Below are 13,010 nucleotides of genomic sequence, written 5' to 3'. Positions count from 1 at the left end.
CTGTTTCATGTTCAAAATCGGCAATGCAGTTGACTATAGTTTAAAAACTTACCTCCCCTTGTATCATTCAACTTAAAAATCCTTTGCTGTCCTGACAAAGGCATCATATTAGTTGGTTGCTTAGTCCCTCACCCTCCAATATTCTTAAGGTGAATGTGGGCATGGACATTAATATTAAAAAAAAGAAAACTCAGAGTCTGTACTCTTTAGGTGAACTTCAGAAACCTTGATACCGACAATCACTCTCTTTCCATTTCCCTGTAATCAGAAAAGCTCATGACCCTAGTGTTGCTTTAGTTTTAAATTTAGAAAGCACGTTAATAGGTTTATTGAGGAAGTCTTGTTTGAGGAGTTGCTTTCTTTATTGCCAAGGAGAAACTCTGTCCCTTACTGGTCCTGTGGTTGAGAAAAGAGTCTTTGTCCTGAAGGTACCAGGCATGTGTTGCCTGCTTGCTGGTATATATGAGTCTCGTAACAGACGGCAGTCAATTCTGACTTGTTAGGGCTTGGACATATGGGTCAAAACAGTGATCTTTAAACATGATTGGGCTTTTAAACATGCAGGGAGCTTTTAAGTCCATCCTGACCTCGGAAGTCAGGAAGTCCAGGGTAGGGTCTGGGTTTTATATGACTCCCAAGAGCATGTCATGCACTCCTGGGTTAGGAGCCCCTGGATGAGAAGGCCAGCAGTGTCTTTTTTCCTACTGAGCATTCCTTTCATCTCCCTCTCTGCCACCCTGAGCAATGAATCCCCTGATCCAGCGGCCAGCACACCTTCCACCCACCTCCCCGAAGTCTTGCCTGACCAGCCATAGCACCAGATCATGGGGGGCATTAGTCCACATTTAGAAAGTTTCTTGAGTCTTCCTGTTTTGAGTTGTCCTTCACCACTTGTTCTAGAAAAGAACACAGTAATGGTCGCCCTCAGACTGTTGGCAGCGTCTTAAACTGTTCATCAGTCAGAAAGCATTTGAAAAAAGGCAGAAGCTGTGAAATAGAAGCATGAAATCACTGTATGTTTGCGTTCTCTTGCCTTTTGGATAGAGGCTCTGGAGTCAGCACAGCTGAACTATTCCCTCACCTCTTCTCACTCTTCCCTTTGTTCTCTCGCTCCCAGGGCTGCCTCCTTGCCTCCTGGCACATCTCACCTCACTTCTGTTCATTGTAGAGTCGATATTGTCATCCTTTAACTTTACAAGTGACTTTATATTTTCAAAGGCACTACATGGAGTATTTTTTCGGCCAATGGTTCCATAAAGTATGAGTGTAAAAGAACTGGACAGTTCAGTTTTTTTTCCGATTAGTTTACCAGAACATGAGCATCTAGATGTTTTCTCTCTTTTTTTATTATTCCTCTTGGGGACCATACGTTTATTTCAATGATTTAACTGTTCAAATGATTTTAGAAATATTTTTTGTAATTTTTTGTAGATTGATCAGACTAGACCACTAATCTTTTACACCACACGTTTCTACCCAAGATATTCCCCAGTCATATATTTTTGTACGAAGTACAGGCTGTACAATTTTCACATACCTGAAATCATCAGGCAGTTTTGCTTCTTACAAGATGGGAACTGAAGGGAGGTAAACATGAATCCATACAGAGAAATGTAAAAGTCTCCTTGGCATTGGCCATTCCTAACTTTAGGTGCATTGCTCTTTGAAGCCAACTGAGTATCTTAGGAACACCCTACGGGAGAACCACTTGATGAGGTTACTCAGAAGGCTGGAAGCACCCTTCTGCATCTGGACTGCAGGCTTCCAAGACCCTAGGCAGGGCCTTTCCTACAAAAGGGTGCTACTTCTCAGTGAAGATGATAGAGGGGCAGGAAGACAGGAGCATCCTGCCCTGCTGAGAATGGGAACAGAAGCCATCAGGGGGCTTCATGGCCCTGCTGCACACCCCACAGTATTTGATCACTAGCAAGGACTTTTCTATCAAACTATGCTATGGAAATACACCCTTCGTTGTCAGAGATCTTTTTGAATATTTCAGAATATAGTAGTACAGCTGAACAGGTTCACAGATGTACACTGAACACAGATACGTTTGTAGCTTGCTGGCTGCCTTTCTTTCTTAATTTCTTTCCAGATTCATGCATTTTCATTACTTTATATTTTATTGAAAATATTCACAATAAAAACCCTCAGTTAACACGACATGGTTAGTTTTGCTCTCCTATGTTCAAGGTAATCTGTTCTTTTAAATACAGAATAGTGTTGTGGTTAAGAGCTGAGATTCTGGAGTCAAGCCCTGAATAATTCATTTCCTGGCTCCATCCTTGCTGATCATGCAGGTTTGGCCGATTTACCTAATATTTCCAAGCCTCAGCTTTCTCATATGTAAAGTAGGGACACAGAGGTGGTTCCTACCACATAGGGCAGTTGTGACAATTAAGTGAGAAAATCCATGTGAAGTGTAAGTTGTGGTGCCTAGCACAGGGTATGTATTTACTGGTACTGTTTTTCCCCTGAGGCCATCCTGGAAATGCTTATTTACACTCTATTTCATTATCTTGGTTTTCTTGCATCCTTGTTAGAAAAAGGCAAGTCATAGATAATAAATAATTATGGCTTTTTTATTCTTTATTTCCAAAGAACATATTTCCTTGTTGATTTATAATATAGAATGATTTATAAGGGCTCACATGCAGAATTCAAGTGGACACTAAATTTCTCTGGCAGTGAAATTTCCTCTGGGAGAACATGGCAGTATATGGAGAAGTCAAATGAGGAATTTTTTTTTTCCTTGCTGGTAATACCAATTCACATTTCTCAGTGTTTCTGGAAGTGTTTCTATTTGCTTATTCATTCCTTGATGATGAAGGATGCAGTATTCTTATTTGGAAATATATGATGTCACTGTAGATTTTTCCATTACTGTATGTTTAATATAATAAAGATATAAAATGCGCATGAGGACAAGGTTAAAAGCATGATCTAGAATCTGGGAGGTCCACGAAGTTAATTAGGTGGCCCTCACATCTGGTGGGGAGGCACCATTGATTGAAATGTCTCTTTGGAGAATTTCCTACATTTCTCACCATAAAGTAAAGGACACTATGGAGAAGAGAGAGAAAGTTAGGAAGGGAAATAAAGCTCCCCAATTATTTGGATTGTGTTGTATTTTTTCCTAAAAGAGTATTCAGTCTTTAGTTAAACACTGAGGAAGTACCGAGTCATTGGCTAGCAGCTGGGGAAGTCAAGGTTAATAATGATCACCCTGTACTCTAGTTCCTCACAATGTAATAGAAACACACAAACCTGCTATGATGAGGGAAAAAACGTAAAGGATGTAATTGAGGGATTTACATCTTATCATAGGACACTTTTTAAACTCACAAAAACTAGTTTTGTTTTCTAATGAGAGATGCCACCTGTCTACTTAGAGTTCTGAAATGTGTCGCTATAAGTCTTTTGTTTACTCTGAAATCATTCGCTGGTTAAATATGTTCTGTATCACCAAAGCTGAAGAGACCCTGATTTGAGTTTGTAAAATAAATTGTCACTAAATGAATAAAAAGGGGGTTTTTTTGTTTTTCGTTTTTTTGTTTTTTGTTTTTTTTTTTTTAATTAGCAACAGAGGTTTTCTTTTTCCTTTGAATAGAAGTCTGGTTTTTAAAAAATTGCACATGAGTTATTTTTCCATAGTACCCATCGTTGGTCTATTTTTATCTCCCCCTTAAGGCATGCTTAAGCTCAGGGATATGTCATTGGCTTAGTACATATTGATATTCTTTCTGAAACAGGATATGATATAGTATAATACTTGCATAATCAGGATTCTGTCTAGACTGGTGAAATTAAAATAGTGACAGAGTGAAAGGAATCTCTTTCTGAAATAGAATACTTTAGGAAACATTGCTTTACCAGAATATTGATGAAGCTTACAAATATGGAGTGGTGTTTCATATCAGTATTAAAGTTAAGGTTTTAATATCTAGAATGCCTTGTTGACTTTTGTATAGTAATCTTATTGGCATTCATTATTTTAGACTGGCCTGTCAGAAGATAAAGTGAAATTTGTTTTACCACTTATGTTGGGTAAAGAGGAACCTCCAACCTAAGTGCATCTCAACAAAATATAAAAACATAAAGTAGTATGTGCCATCTGTGATACAGAAGAGGGGAAAGTGGTCACACTGCTTGTGTTTGGGGCTAAGATATAATCAATAAATGTTCTTTGATGACTAAGAAGCAAAACCAAATACCAGTCTTAAATCTCAAGAGTTTTGTTTCACTGAAGCCAAGTTCTTACATCATTTTGGAGCTCTGCATTTGTTTAATAAAATAATTTATTCCCCAATTTATTTTTCTATATATGTTTCCTTGAACAAACTACCAAGGAACTATTTTAAGCCAGGGACTGGTTTGAAACCTGCTGAACTAGATCTCTACTTCTTTCATTTCTGGGAGGCCAGGAAGGGTGTGGGGACAGTGACCCTGTACTCTTAGGATCAGGCTTGACTGAATCAGTGGTTGTCCCAAGCAAATAAATGACTTTTCCCTTATCTCAGTACTCTGGAAATATTGGCTCTCTATTTCTACAAAGCAGAGGAAAGATTTACCATACAGCATTCAAATGAAGTGCTTTTGAATTAACACATGGGTTAACACATGTAATACATGTTAACACATGTTAACATAATTACACATGTAATTAACACATAGGTTTTGAATTAACACATGGGTTGGAGCCACTACTCAGCCACACCAGGTCTGTGATCTTGGGTGTAAAACTATTTACTATTTCTCAGTTTTCCCATCTATAAAATGGGCATAATAGTACTGTCTTTATAAGGACATAGTGAGGATTAAATGAATTATTATTTTTTATTTTTTTTTAAGATTTTATTTATTCATTCATGAGAGACCCAGAGAGAGAGAGAGGGAGGCAGAGGCACAGGCAGAGGGAGAAGCAGTCTCCATGCAGGGAGCCTGACGAGGGACTCTATCCCGGGTCTCCAGGATCACCCTGGACCAAAGGCGGCGCTAAATCACTGAGCCACCTGGGCTGCCCAGATTAAATGAATTAAACCCTGTAAAGTCCTTAGCCATCAAATGGTAAATTCTTGGAAAAATAGTAATACTTAATATGATTATTTAATTCATTTATCTGAAGATTATTTTTATATATTCCCTTTTAGCATATCTTAATTTAGAAATAATAGTGAATTATATTCCATGGTGAAGAAAGCTTACAGTTCTTCTCCTTTCATTATAGGAAATAATGATTGGGTATCATTAATTTAATTCTGCATCCTCAGTTGGAGTTGTCATTTCCCACCTCTTCTTCAGAATTGTATATTGTGGGAACTTGAGCTTCACTTGAGAATCCTTGTAGCAATTTATATTCTCTTCATTCAGACCTCATCAGCCACCGCTCTATGGAAAAATACCCAAAAAACCCCATAGATAATAGGTGTGGAAATGACCCCACAGAAATGTGCATTGGTTTGCCCTTTCTCATATGAGAGGTCAGGAATAGGTATAATGGAAGGAAAAAAAAAAAAAAAAAGAACAAGGTAAGTCAGGTAGTTGAATCTGTTACAAGGATCTATCTAGATTTAAATCACAAAAGAGAATAAAAATGTTCAAAACAGCCATAAATCCGTATCCTTATGCTTCCTTGGAGATGTGGTTATGGCTCTCATTTCTCCCCTTGTTTGAGAGAAGGAAGATTGGAGTCAATAGAGCCATTATTTAAGGCAAGGATTGGGTGGTGAATAAGCATGGGGTTGGTAGTTCTGAGCCTCACTAATGCCCTACAGTCCCTTTCTCCGCTCGGTCCCCAGGCTGAAGCTACTCCAAGCAAGGCCACACTGTGTGCTAATACCCCCTAGTACCACATTCTGTGGATTGTTGGCTCTGTATTCTCTGCCCGAGGCAGGCAGCCACTTGATACTGTTGTAGGCACCAGGATATTGAAATTTAGAAGCTCATGGTTGCTGATAAATTCATTTTGGGGGGGGGGGGGTTGATAGTCTTCCTGTTTTATTTATTTATTTGACTATAAATGAGATAACATTACCTTGGGTCTAAATGATATCCACAAGTATTTATTGATTTGAATTAGTAACTGACCAATAGCATTTGTGTTTGTATTAAATTTGGGGACCCTGTATTTTCAAACGCAAGTTCTGTGGGGAGTTTGAGGTCTCCTTTTCCTTTGTGGACCAGTGCAAATTCATTTCTTGGGCCTTCTCTTTATGTTTTAGAGCATAACATATTAAGCCTTCTATTAGATGATTGCCACTCAGGATGGTGTCCTTGTATGATGTTAATTAACTACTAAGACATACAACTTGAAAAACAATATTCTTGGATACAAACACAAAAAAGATGTTAGATCGTGTTTTTTTTTTCCCTTACAGCACCTGTTTCTACTTTTTGGAATAATAAGAATGATTTCACGGATATGGAAACCTATTCTTTTAAAAATTAAATTTTCGCTTGCATGTATATTTATGTTTTCTGCTTTTGTAGTTGCTGATTTGCCAGTATTGTCAGAAGTGAAGCAAATGTTTATTGTCTTGGGCATCGTCCTAATTAACAAGCAATTCTGACATCAAATGAAGGACCTAATATGTTTCGAGTCTAACTTAAGATGAAGAACAACTAGAAGAGTGACAAGCCCTTAGATATTAAATAATTTTCAGAAAATGAAACTTTTTTTTCTCTTGTAGTGAGAGATTTTTCTTGAGACTGAATAGAAATGGACTTCCCAAAGCCCCAGATAAACCAGAACGACATTGCTCTCTCTTTGTGGTAGGTGGATCTTGTTTCATCTACAGGCGAATTCTTCCAATTGTACTTTATATTATTTAAGGAAATGAAGTATTGTGAGAGAACACAGTGACTTTGCTTAAACTTTGTAAATAACACACGAAATATGGTAGTGCCCCAAACTCTGAATATTACCCTTCATAGACACACCTCTCTTCCTTTGGTGTACGTTAGAGCCTGTTACGCTCCGCACAGCGTATGGTATTTAGAATGTACTAAATGTTTAAAGAATCAGTGAGTGAGAGATTAAAATAAGAATGGGTTTTTTTTTTTTAAGTATTATTTGACATCAGTAGACTTAGAGTGTTAAGTTGATTGGAGTGGTATTTTTAGAACAGGATTTGAATTATATACCTCTGCTACAAAATTCCATTAGGAGTGTCTACATTATCTTTGTCTTCTGTTATTTGTGGAAATAATGTGCTTTGACCTTTAATGCTTCTATATAAATTATGAGTTTTAAAATAATCATGCTTTTTTTTTCTCTTTGCTTTTTTTTCTTTTCATAGGATCTGGGTAGCAGCGAGCTAAGAAGAGACATCTATATCACTGTGCACATTATCCGAATTGGTAAGTTCAACATTTGTTAGTGTGATAGGAGCACAGCAGGGGGAAGAAATGCTGAAAGGTCTCTGTGTTGTGATTTCTTTGCTATCTGGATCAGAAAGAAGTGAAAGCCAGTTTGGAATCCCAGAAACACCGCATTTGGAAATTTTTCCCTTGCCTCTCCAAACCCACCACCAACCTCCCCATGCATCACAAATAGACTATTTTTCTTTCCATAGAAGTCACGAGGTAGTCTGTTGTGCTTCTTTTTGTTTTATTGGACTCCCTAAACAGATTTGATTCAAAATTTGGCATTTGTCTTTTTAAATTCTAATTTCTGTTAACAGCATAAATTACTTTTAGAATCTGGATTTCCTACAAGTTTTTGAAAATTTTATACTAATTGACGTGTTCCAAAGTGCAGGGTGCTACAGAGCATTATTGCAAAAAGTGCTACAACTTAAAAAAAAAAAAAAGTGCTATAACTAAAGACTAAAGGGCTATGGAACACTGAATGCTATGTATTTTTTTCCACTTTTATAATATCATCAGCTCATTAAAGGGTCTGAGAAGTCCTACCGGGAAATATTAAAATCCCTCTCTAACTTGGTTGGCCCTAGCTTTCTCCAAATTTGATCTGACCATGGAAACATTTATATAAAGTAACATTTATTAATATCTTGCAGAGCACACTTTGGGTGTTCTACACCAAGCTTGCACAACAGAGCCAGAATGTGTTCACTTGTTTTTACCCATAAAATACCTCCAAAAGCGGGTATTTAATGGCAGAGGAACTAGGTAAAATGAGGAATGGTAAAGCCTACACAGTTTTTGTATTAAAGCTAACCAGCTAATACTGGAAACTGCTTCCCACTTCTTCACTACCTGTACTGCATCATTTGCTTAGGAATGCTTCTGCAGGATAGTAATATATTGCCAGGCAATCCTGCATAGTGATCTTTATTTTTATAGTCTTGTATCTTATGCATCTGATAAGTGCACCGTGCATCGAGAGACTATAAAACATGTTACTATCCTAACATAGATTTTCTATACATTTTTCTCATAAAAGTCAGTTCTGGGGACCTGTTTTCATTTTATGCTATTTTTTTTATTTGAGGGACAGTTGAAATAAAAAAAATTAAACATTTTTGTGTTAGTTTTCTTTTTATAAGTGAGTATATATGCGGAAAAAATCAGAAAGAATCCTTAAAAAGGTTGGAATGCATGCTACCGTGTATTTATGAGATGAAGCTTTTGTGTTCCCAGGATGGCAGGGGTACAGTTCGTCAAGTAATTCTTTGTGTGTGTGTTTTTTTAATTCAAATTTGTAATGCCAATTGTTAATGTAAAATGTGGCTTTGGATACCTTCCTGTAAACGTTGCATTTGAATATAATCTTCTATAGTATCGAGAGAAAAAGTATATTACTTTTGCTTTCAGAACTTTTTAAAAGGTAGTTGCAGGTCTTTGGTGGTAGTAGCCCATGTGGCAGCGGGGCCCTGGGCCCTGCTCACCTGTGGCCCAGGTGGCTCTACTGCTGAGGAAGCTGCTTTCGTGTTACCAGTCATAGGGCTGCCTTTCAAATACATGGTCCTGGATTAGCGATTGCATTCTTTATTAAGATTTTTATGATCATTAATGAATGTTGAATCAGACATTACCTGTACCCCCTGCCCACCCACCCACCGAGTTTTGGTCAAATTAATCCTTCCCTGAGATTACCGCCAAAACTGCCTGATGGTTGGTCACATTTACTGGTTTGACATTTTGAGACTGACAAGAAATAAGATTGAAGGTAAGAAACGCTAAGAAAGGGCAAGACTTCATCTGCTGCAATGAAATTAAGGAGTGGAAGATTCTTGTCTATCAGGGGCAGATACTTCTTACTTTTTCTGGAGTGTTGCTTTAGTAAGAAAAGGGCAAGCTGACCCTCACCGATTGCAGAAAACAGGAGCAGTGGCACCTTGCCCCACAATCTAAGCCTGGATCTTTGATTGGTTAGAAGAGGAGGAGAAAAAAAGAAATAAATAGTTCCATATCCTCATAGCCATCCTGCTAAAGGTTTTTCCACCTCAGTGTTTCTCCTTTTGGCTTTTAGCTGGTTGCTGAAACTATTTACTAAATACAGCTAGATATTTTTACCTTCCCCACGCCTACCTTCCTTTCTGCTTAGAGAATTTTCCTAGAAATCTGACCAGAACCGTGAACTTTTATTAATTCTAGAGTTGGGAACGCCAGGGCTGGCATCATACAGTCTTTTCAGTACAGGACTTAGACCAAAGTTTTGGTGTTCAAAGAGGTGATGCCTGCAGAGCCAGGAAAGAAAACTTGAAATTGAAGGTCTGAGGACCTGAGTGCTGCAGAGGCTCAGGAGTGATGCTGACCTGCAGTTAGAGGGAGGGATCAAAACCTCCCTGCAGTCTCCTCTGGTTGTGAGGATGGCCTCCTGCATCCCCTGTACTTGGCTGTCCTCCCCAGGCTCCTGCAGGGTTTTCTTTCATGCAGTTCTAACCAAAAGGGGCCAAAAAATTGGGATGATAGCCTTGCCCTGCGTAAACTTCTAGGAATTTAGAGCTAGGAGAATCCATGGGAATAATCGTGGTGAGAGTTTCAGGGTTTTCTTGTTTTTTAGTACTGAATTTCTTGTGTGATGTTAAAGGACTTTGAAATACTCCACTCAGAAATCTTCTAATCACTTAGTTGTCTTGCATTTGCAAGGGAATGATCAAGAAGGAAAAATAAATCATGATATTTGTAAAGATTGGAGAATATGCTTCATCCTAATCCAATCTGTAATAGTATTCAAAACAGAGATGACCTAGAATTTTTTTCCCATTTAATAAGTCATTAGAGTTTTAAGATTGTCAGGTTTGTGAATAAAAGTATGATTTGTTGATAAATTCAAGTATGACATGTAAAGTATATGATTTGCCAGTGTAATTTATATTAAAACATGGATTGAAATTTAGCCACACGTTACAGCATCAGGTCATGAAACATGTTTCCTTGAATTTCGCACCTCTACAAAGCAACTGGCATGTTTTTTAGTTTTGATTCTAGCTGATAAAATGAGAAACTTTCATGCTGTTTGTAAGCATTTCCCTAAAAATGATGCATTGCCATGGTAGTTTTACTTTATTACTGATGAATGGAAGCCAAATTGGATATTGCCATCCTCCCCCACCCCCTTTTATTTTTACACTGTTTAACATTGGATTGGGGAAGTGCTGAAGTCCTCTAGATGTGCTATGGGAGAATTTTGCTCAGATGGAAAACAATTTACGTATCTGTTGCCAAGCATCTGGAAACAGATTTGCATATTTTTTTCATTATTTTTCCTCACATTAACTTGTTATATTTCAGCTTCAGTATACTTTCTGCTTCCTGTCTTCACAATAATCCACTGGTAAATATAATAATAAATTACAACAGTATCTCAATAATACTTAAAAATATATAACAAGTTGAAACTATATGAGAGTGAAAAGCATCCCAGGAGATTTCAGCCATTGACTGAGTTATAATCAGCCTGAGCCCTGGGTCAGGAAAGGGGCATGCATGCTCATTTGATCGTCTGTGCTTACTTGTTCTACTTTCAGGGAGTCTCAAACTGCTTCCTTTCAAAGGTATAATGTTTGAAATAGTTCTTTAAATATGGAAATTTTTAAAAAATAGAAAAATGAAACAGTCACCATTTTTGCATTTCTTAAGTCGAACCTTCTGGGTTACCTTGGTGAATCCTTGGGAGAGGGTTCCCAAACCTGGGATCAGCTCCAGTCTCCATGTTTCACTGGTGACAGCTGGAGCCCAGAGATTCATCTATAAGCCCAAGGTCACCCAGCTAGGTGCTTAGAAAGGAGAATCAAGAACTGAAGTAACATCTGTGCCCTTTTACTTGCCCAGTTACATTTACTATGACCTCTGTATTTGTTTAAGGGGCACCAGTCAAATGGCCCCATGCATGGGCCATGTTTGCTTTTCAATTGAACAGGTCGAATGGGAGCAGGAGAGAAAAAGAATGCCTGTAGTGTCCAGTACCGGCGACCCTTTGGCTGTGCAGTTCTGAGCATTGCTGACCTGCTGACAGGCGAGACAAAAGATGACCTCATCCTGAAAGTGTACATGTAAGAAGCACGCACACCACGGCAGGGGCTGGGGCGGGTGCAGAGGCCCATGTGGACCCTCCGTGGTGAACGCTACTCCAAGGAGGGTGATGGAAGAGCAGGGAACTATTGGGTTTATGAGCCACTCCCCCAAAACTCAATCTGGAGACTCAACTACAAGTGAGCCCACAAACCACCATTCACCAATCAGAGGAGTTCTGAAATTAAGAACCCAAGAGTATAAACAGACTAGCAGTTGGGTGGACCATCTACTTCACAGAGTACCTTCTCTGAATTAAAAACCTAACCTGTCTTTACCTCCAGAGAGTTCATTTGTTCTTGGAAAATGGAAATAGTTTTTAACATAACCTAATTAGAATTAGGAACAAAAAGCCCAGGTAGGGGAATTCCCTTCTATTTCCTATAATATTAGTTGGCTAGGTCTGCCCAGCAAAGTCCCACAAAGAGAGAGGCTGAAGCAGCAAAAGTGGATTGTCTCAGTCCTGGAGGCTGCAAGTCCTAGGTCAGGGTGATGGCTAGGTTGAGGCTTCTGAGGGCTGGGAGGGACAGTCTGTCCCTCTCTTCTGGTTTTCTGGTGGTTGTTGGCAGCCTTTGGTGTTCTGTGACCTTTAAATGCACTACCCAGCCCCTGCCTTCATCTCTGTGTCCACATCTCCCCTTGTTTAAGGGCATAGTTATATTAGGTTGGGGCCCCACCTCAGTGACCTAATTTTAACTTGATTACTTCTGTAAAGGCCCAGTGTCCAAATAAAGTCACATTCTGAGGTACTAAGGTTTTGGACTTCATGATTCTCTCTTTAAGGGGACACATAGTTCAACTCATAGCACTCCACTAAGAAAATCACTTAATGTATTCCAAATCTTAAATTAGGTGATTTTTTTAAATGCATATGGCTTCAGATCACTCCACCCTGAGCATCTCTCCACAGGTTTGGAAATTGAGAGCTGACATACAGTGGTGTCCCCACCCTGGGGTGAGGGAGTTGGGTAGGGGGGTGGGATGGGTTTTCCTCATTCCTGATTTGAGGACCATACTTCTGGTCACCTCCATGAGTGAGTGTGCTCTAGTTTCGTTTCTGTTTGTGGAGCTGATATACCCAATGGATGCCAATAGTTTTCCTATGTTGGCTTAATATAAGCAGCCTGTAGGACATAGACTTCAAATTGCTTTTTGACCACTGCTGGAGGGTTTCATGGATTTATCCAATTCTCCATCCAGTGCCCCCAGGACCTGTGCCACACATTTGCTAATTAGTTGACAGAGATTTGTCTTTAGCCTGTGGTTTAGGACCACAAACTTTATCTCTCTTTTTTTTTTTTTTTAATTTTATCTCTTTTAAGAGGAATAAAATCTGTGACCTTGATATTAAACTTGAAAACTTTGGGTGAAACTAGTGGGTAGAAAACTCACGACTTTTTTATCATGTGGCAGACCTCAATTTCCATGACAATCCTCTTCCCACATTCTGGTGATCATAAAATATAATGTATTTGAAATAATTCTGGCGAGAATGGCCCCTATTTAATATGTGCTTACTATGTTCAAGG

General features: G+C 38.7%; 1 protein-coding gene across 7 annotated transcripts in view; it reads left to right on the top strand.

Annotated features, from left to right (window-relative positions):
• Positions 1-13,010, top strand: part of DOCK4 (dedicator of cytokinesis 4) — a 409,301-nt gene that overhangs the window by 222,210 nt on the left and 174,081 nt on the right. For all 7 annotated transcript variants that reach the window (XM_041727815.1, XM_041727817.1, XM_041727816.1 and 4 more), the window contains 3 exons: positions 6,690-6,771; positions 7,299-7,359; positions 11,330-11,462. In XM_041727815.1, coding sequence (XP_041583749.1) covers positions 6,690-6,771; positions 7,299-7,359; positions 11,330-11,462 — 276 coding nt within the window. The remainder of the gene's footprint in view (positions 1-6,689; positions 6,772-7,298; positions 7,360-11,329; positions 11,463-13,010) is intronic.

The sequence above is a fragment of the Vulpes lagopus genome, chromosome 13 (genome assembly GCF_018345385.1).
Source record: "Vulpes lagopus strain Blue_001 chromosome 13, ASM1834538v1, whole genome shotgun sequence".
Classification (NCBI taxonomy): domain Eukaryota; kingdom Metazoa; phylum Chordata; class Mammalia; order Carnivora; family Canidae; genus Vulpes; species Vulpes lagopus.
Note: the sequence above shows the minus strand (reverse complement) of the source record. Positions and strands in the feature narration are given on the sequence as shown.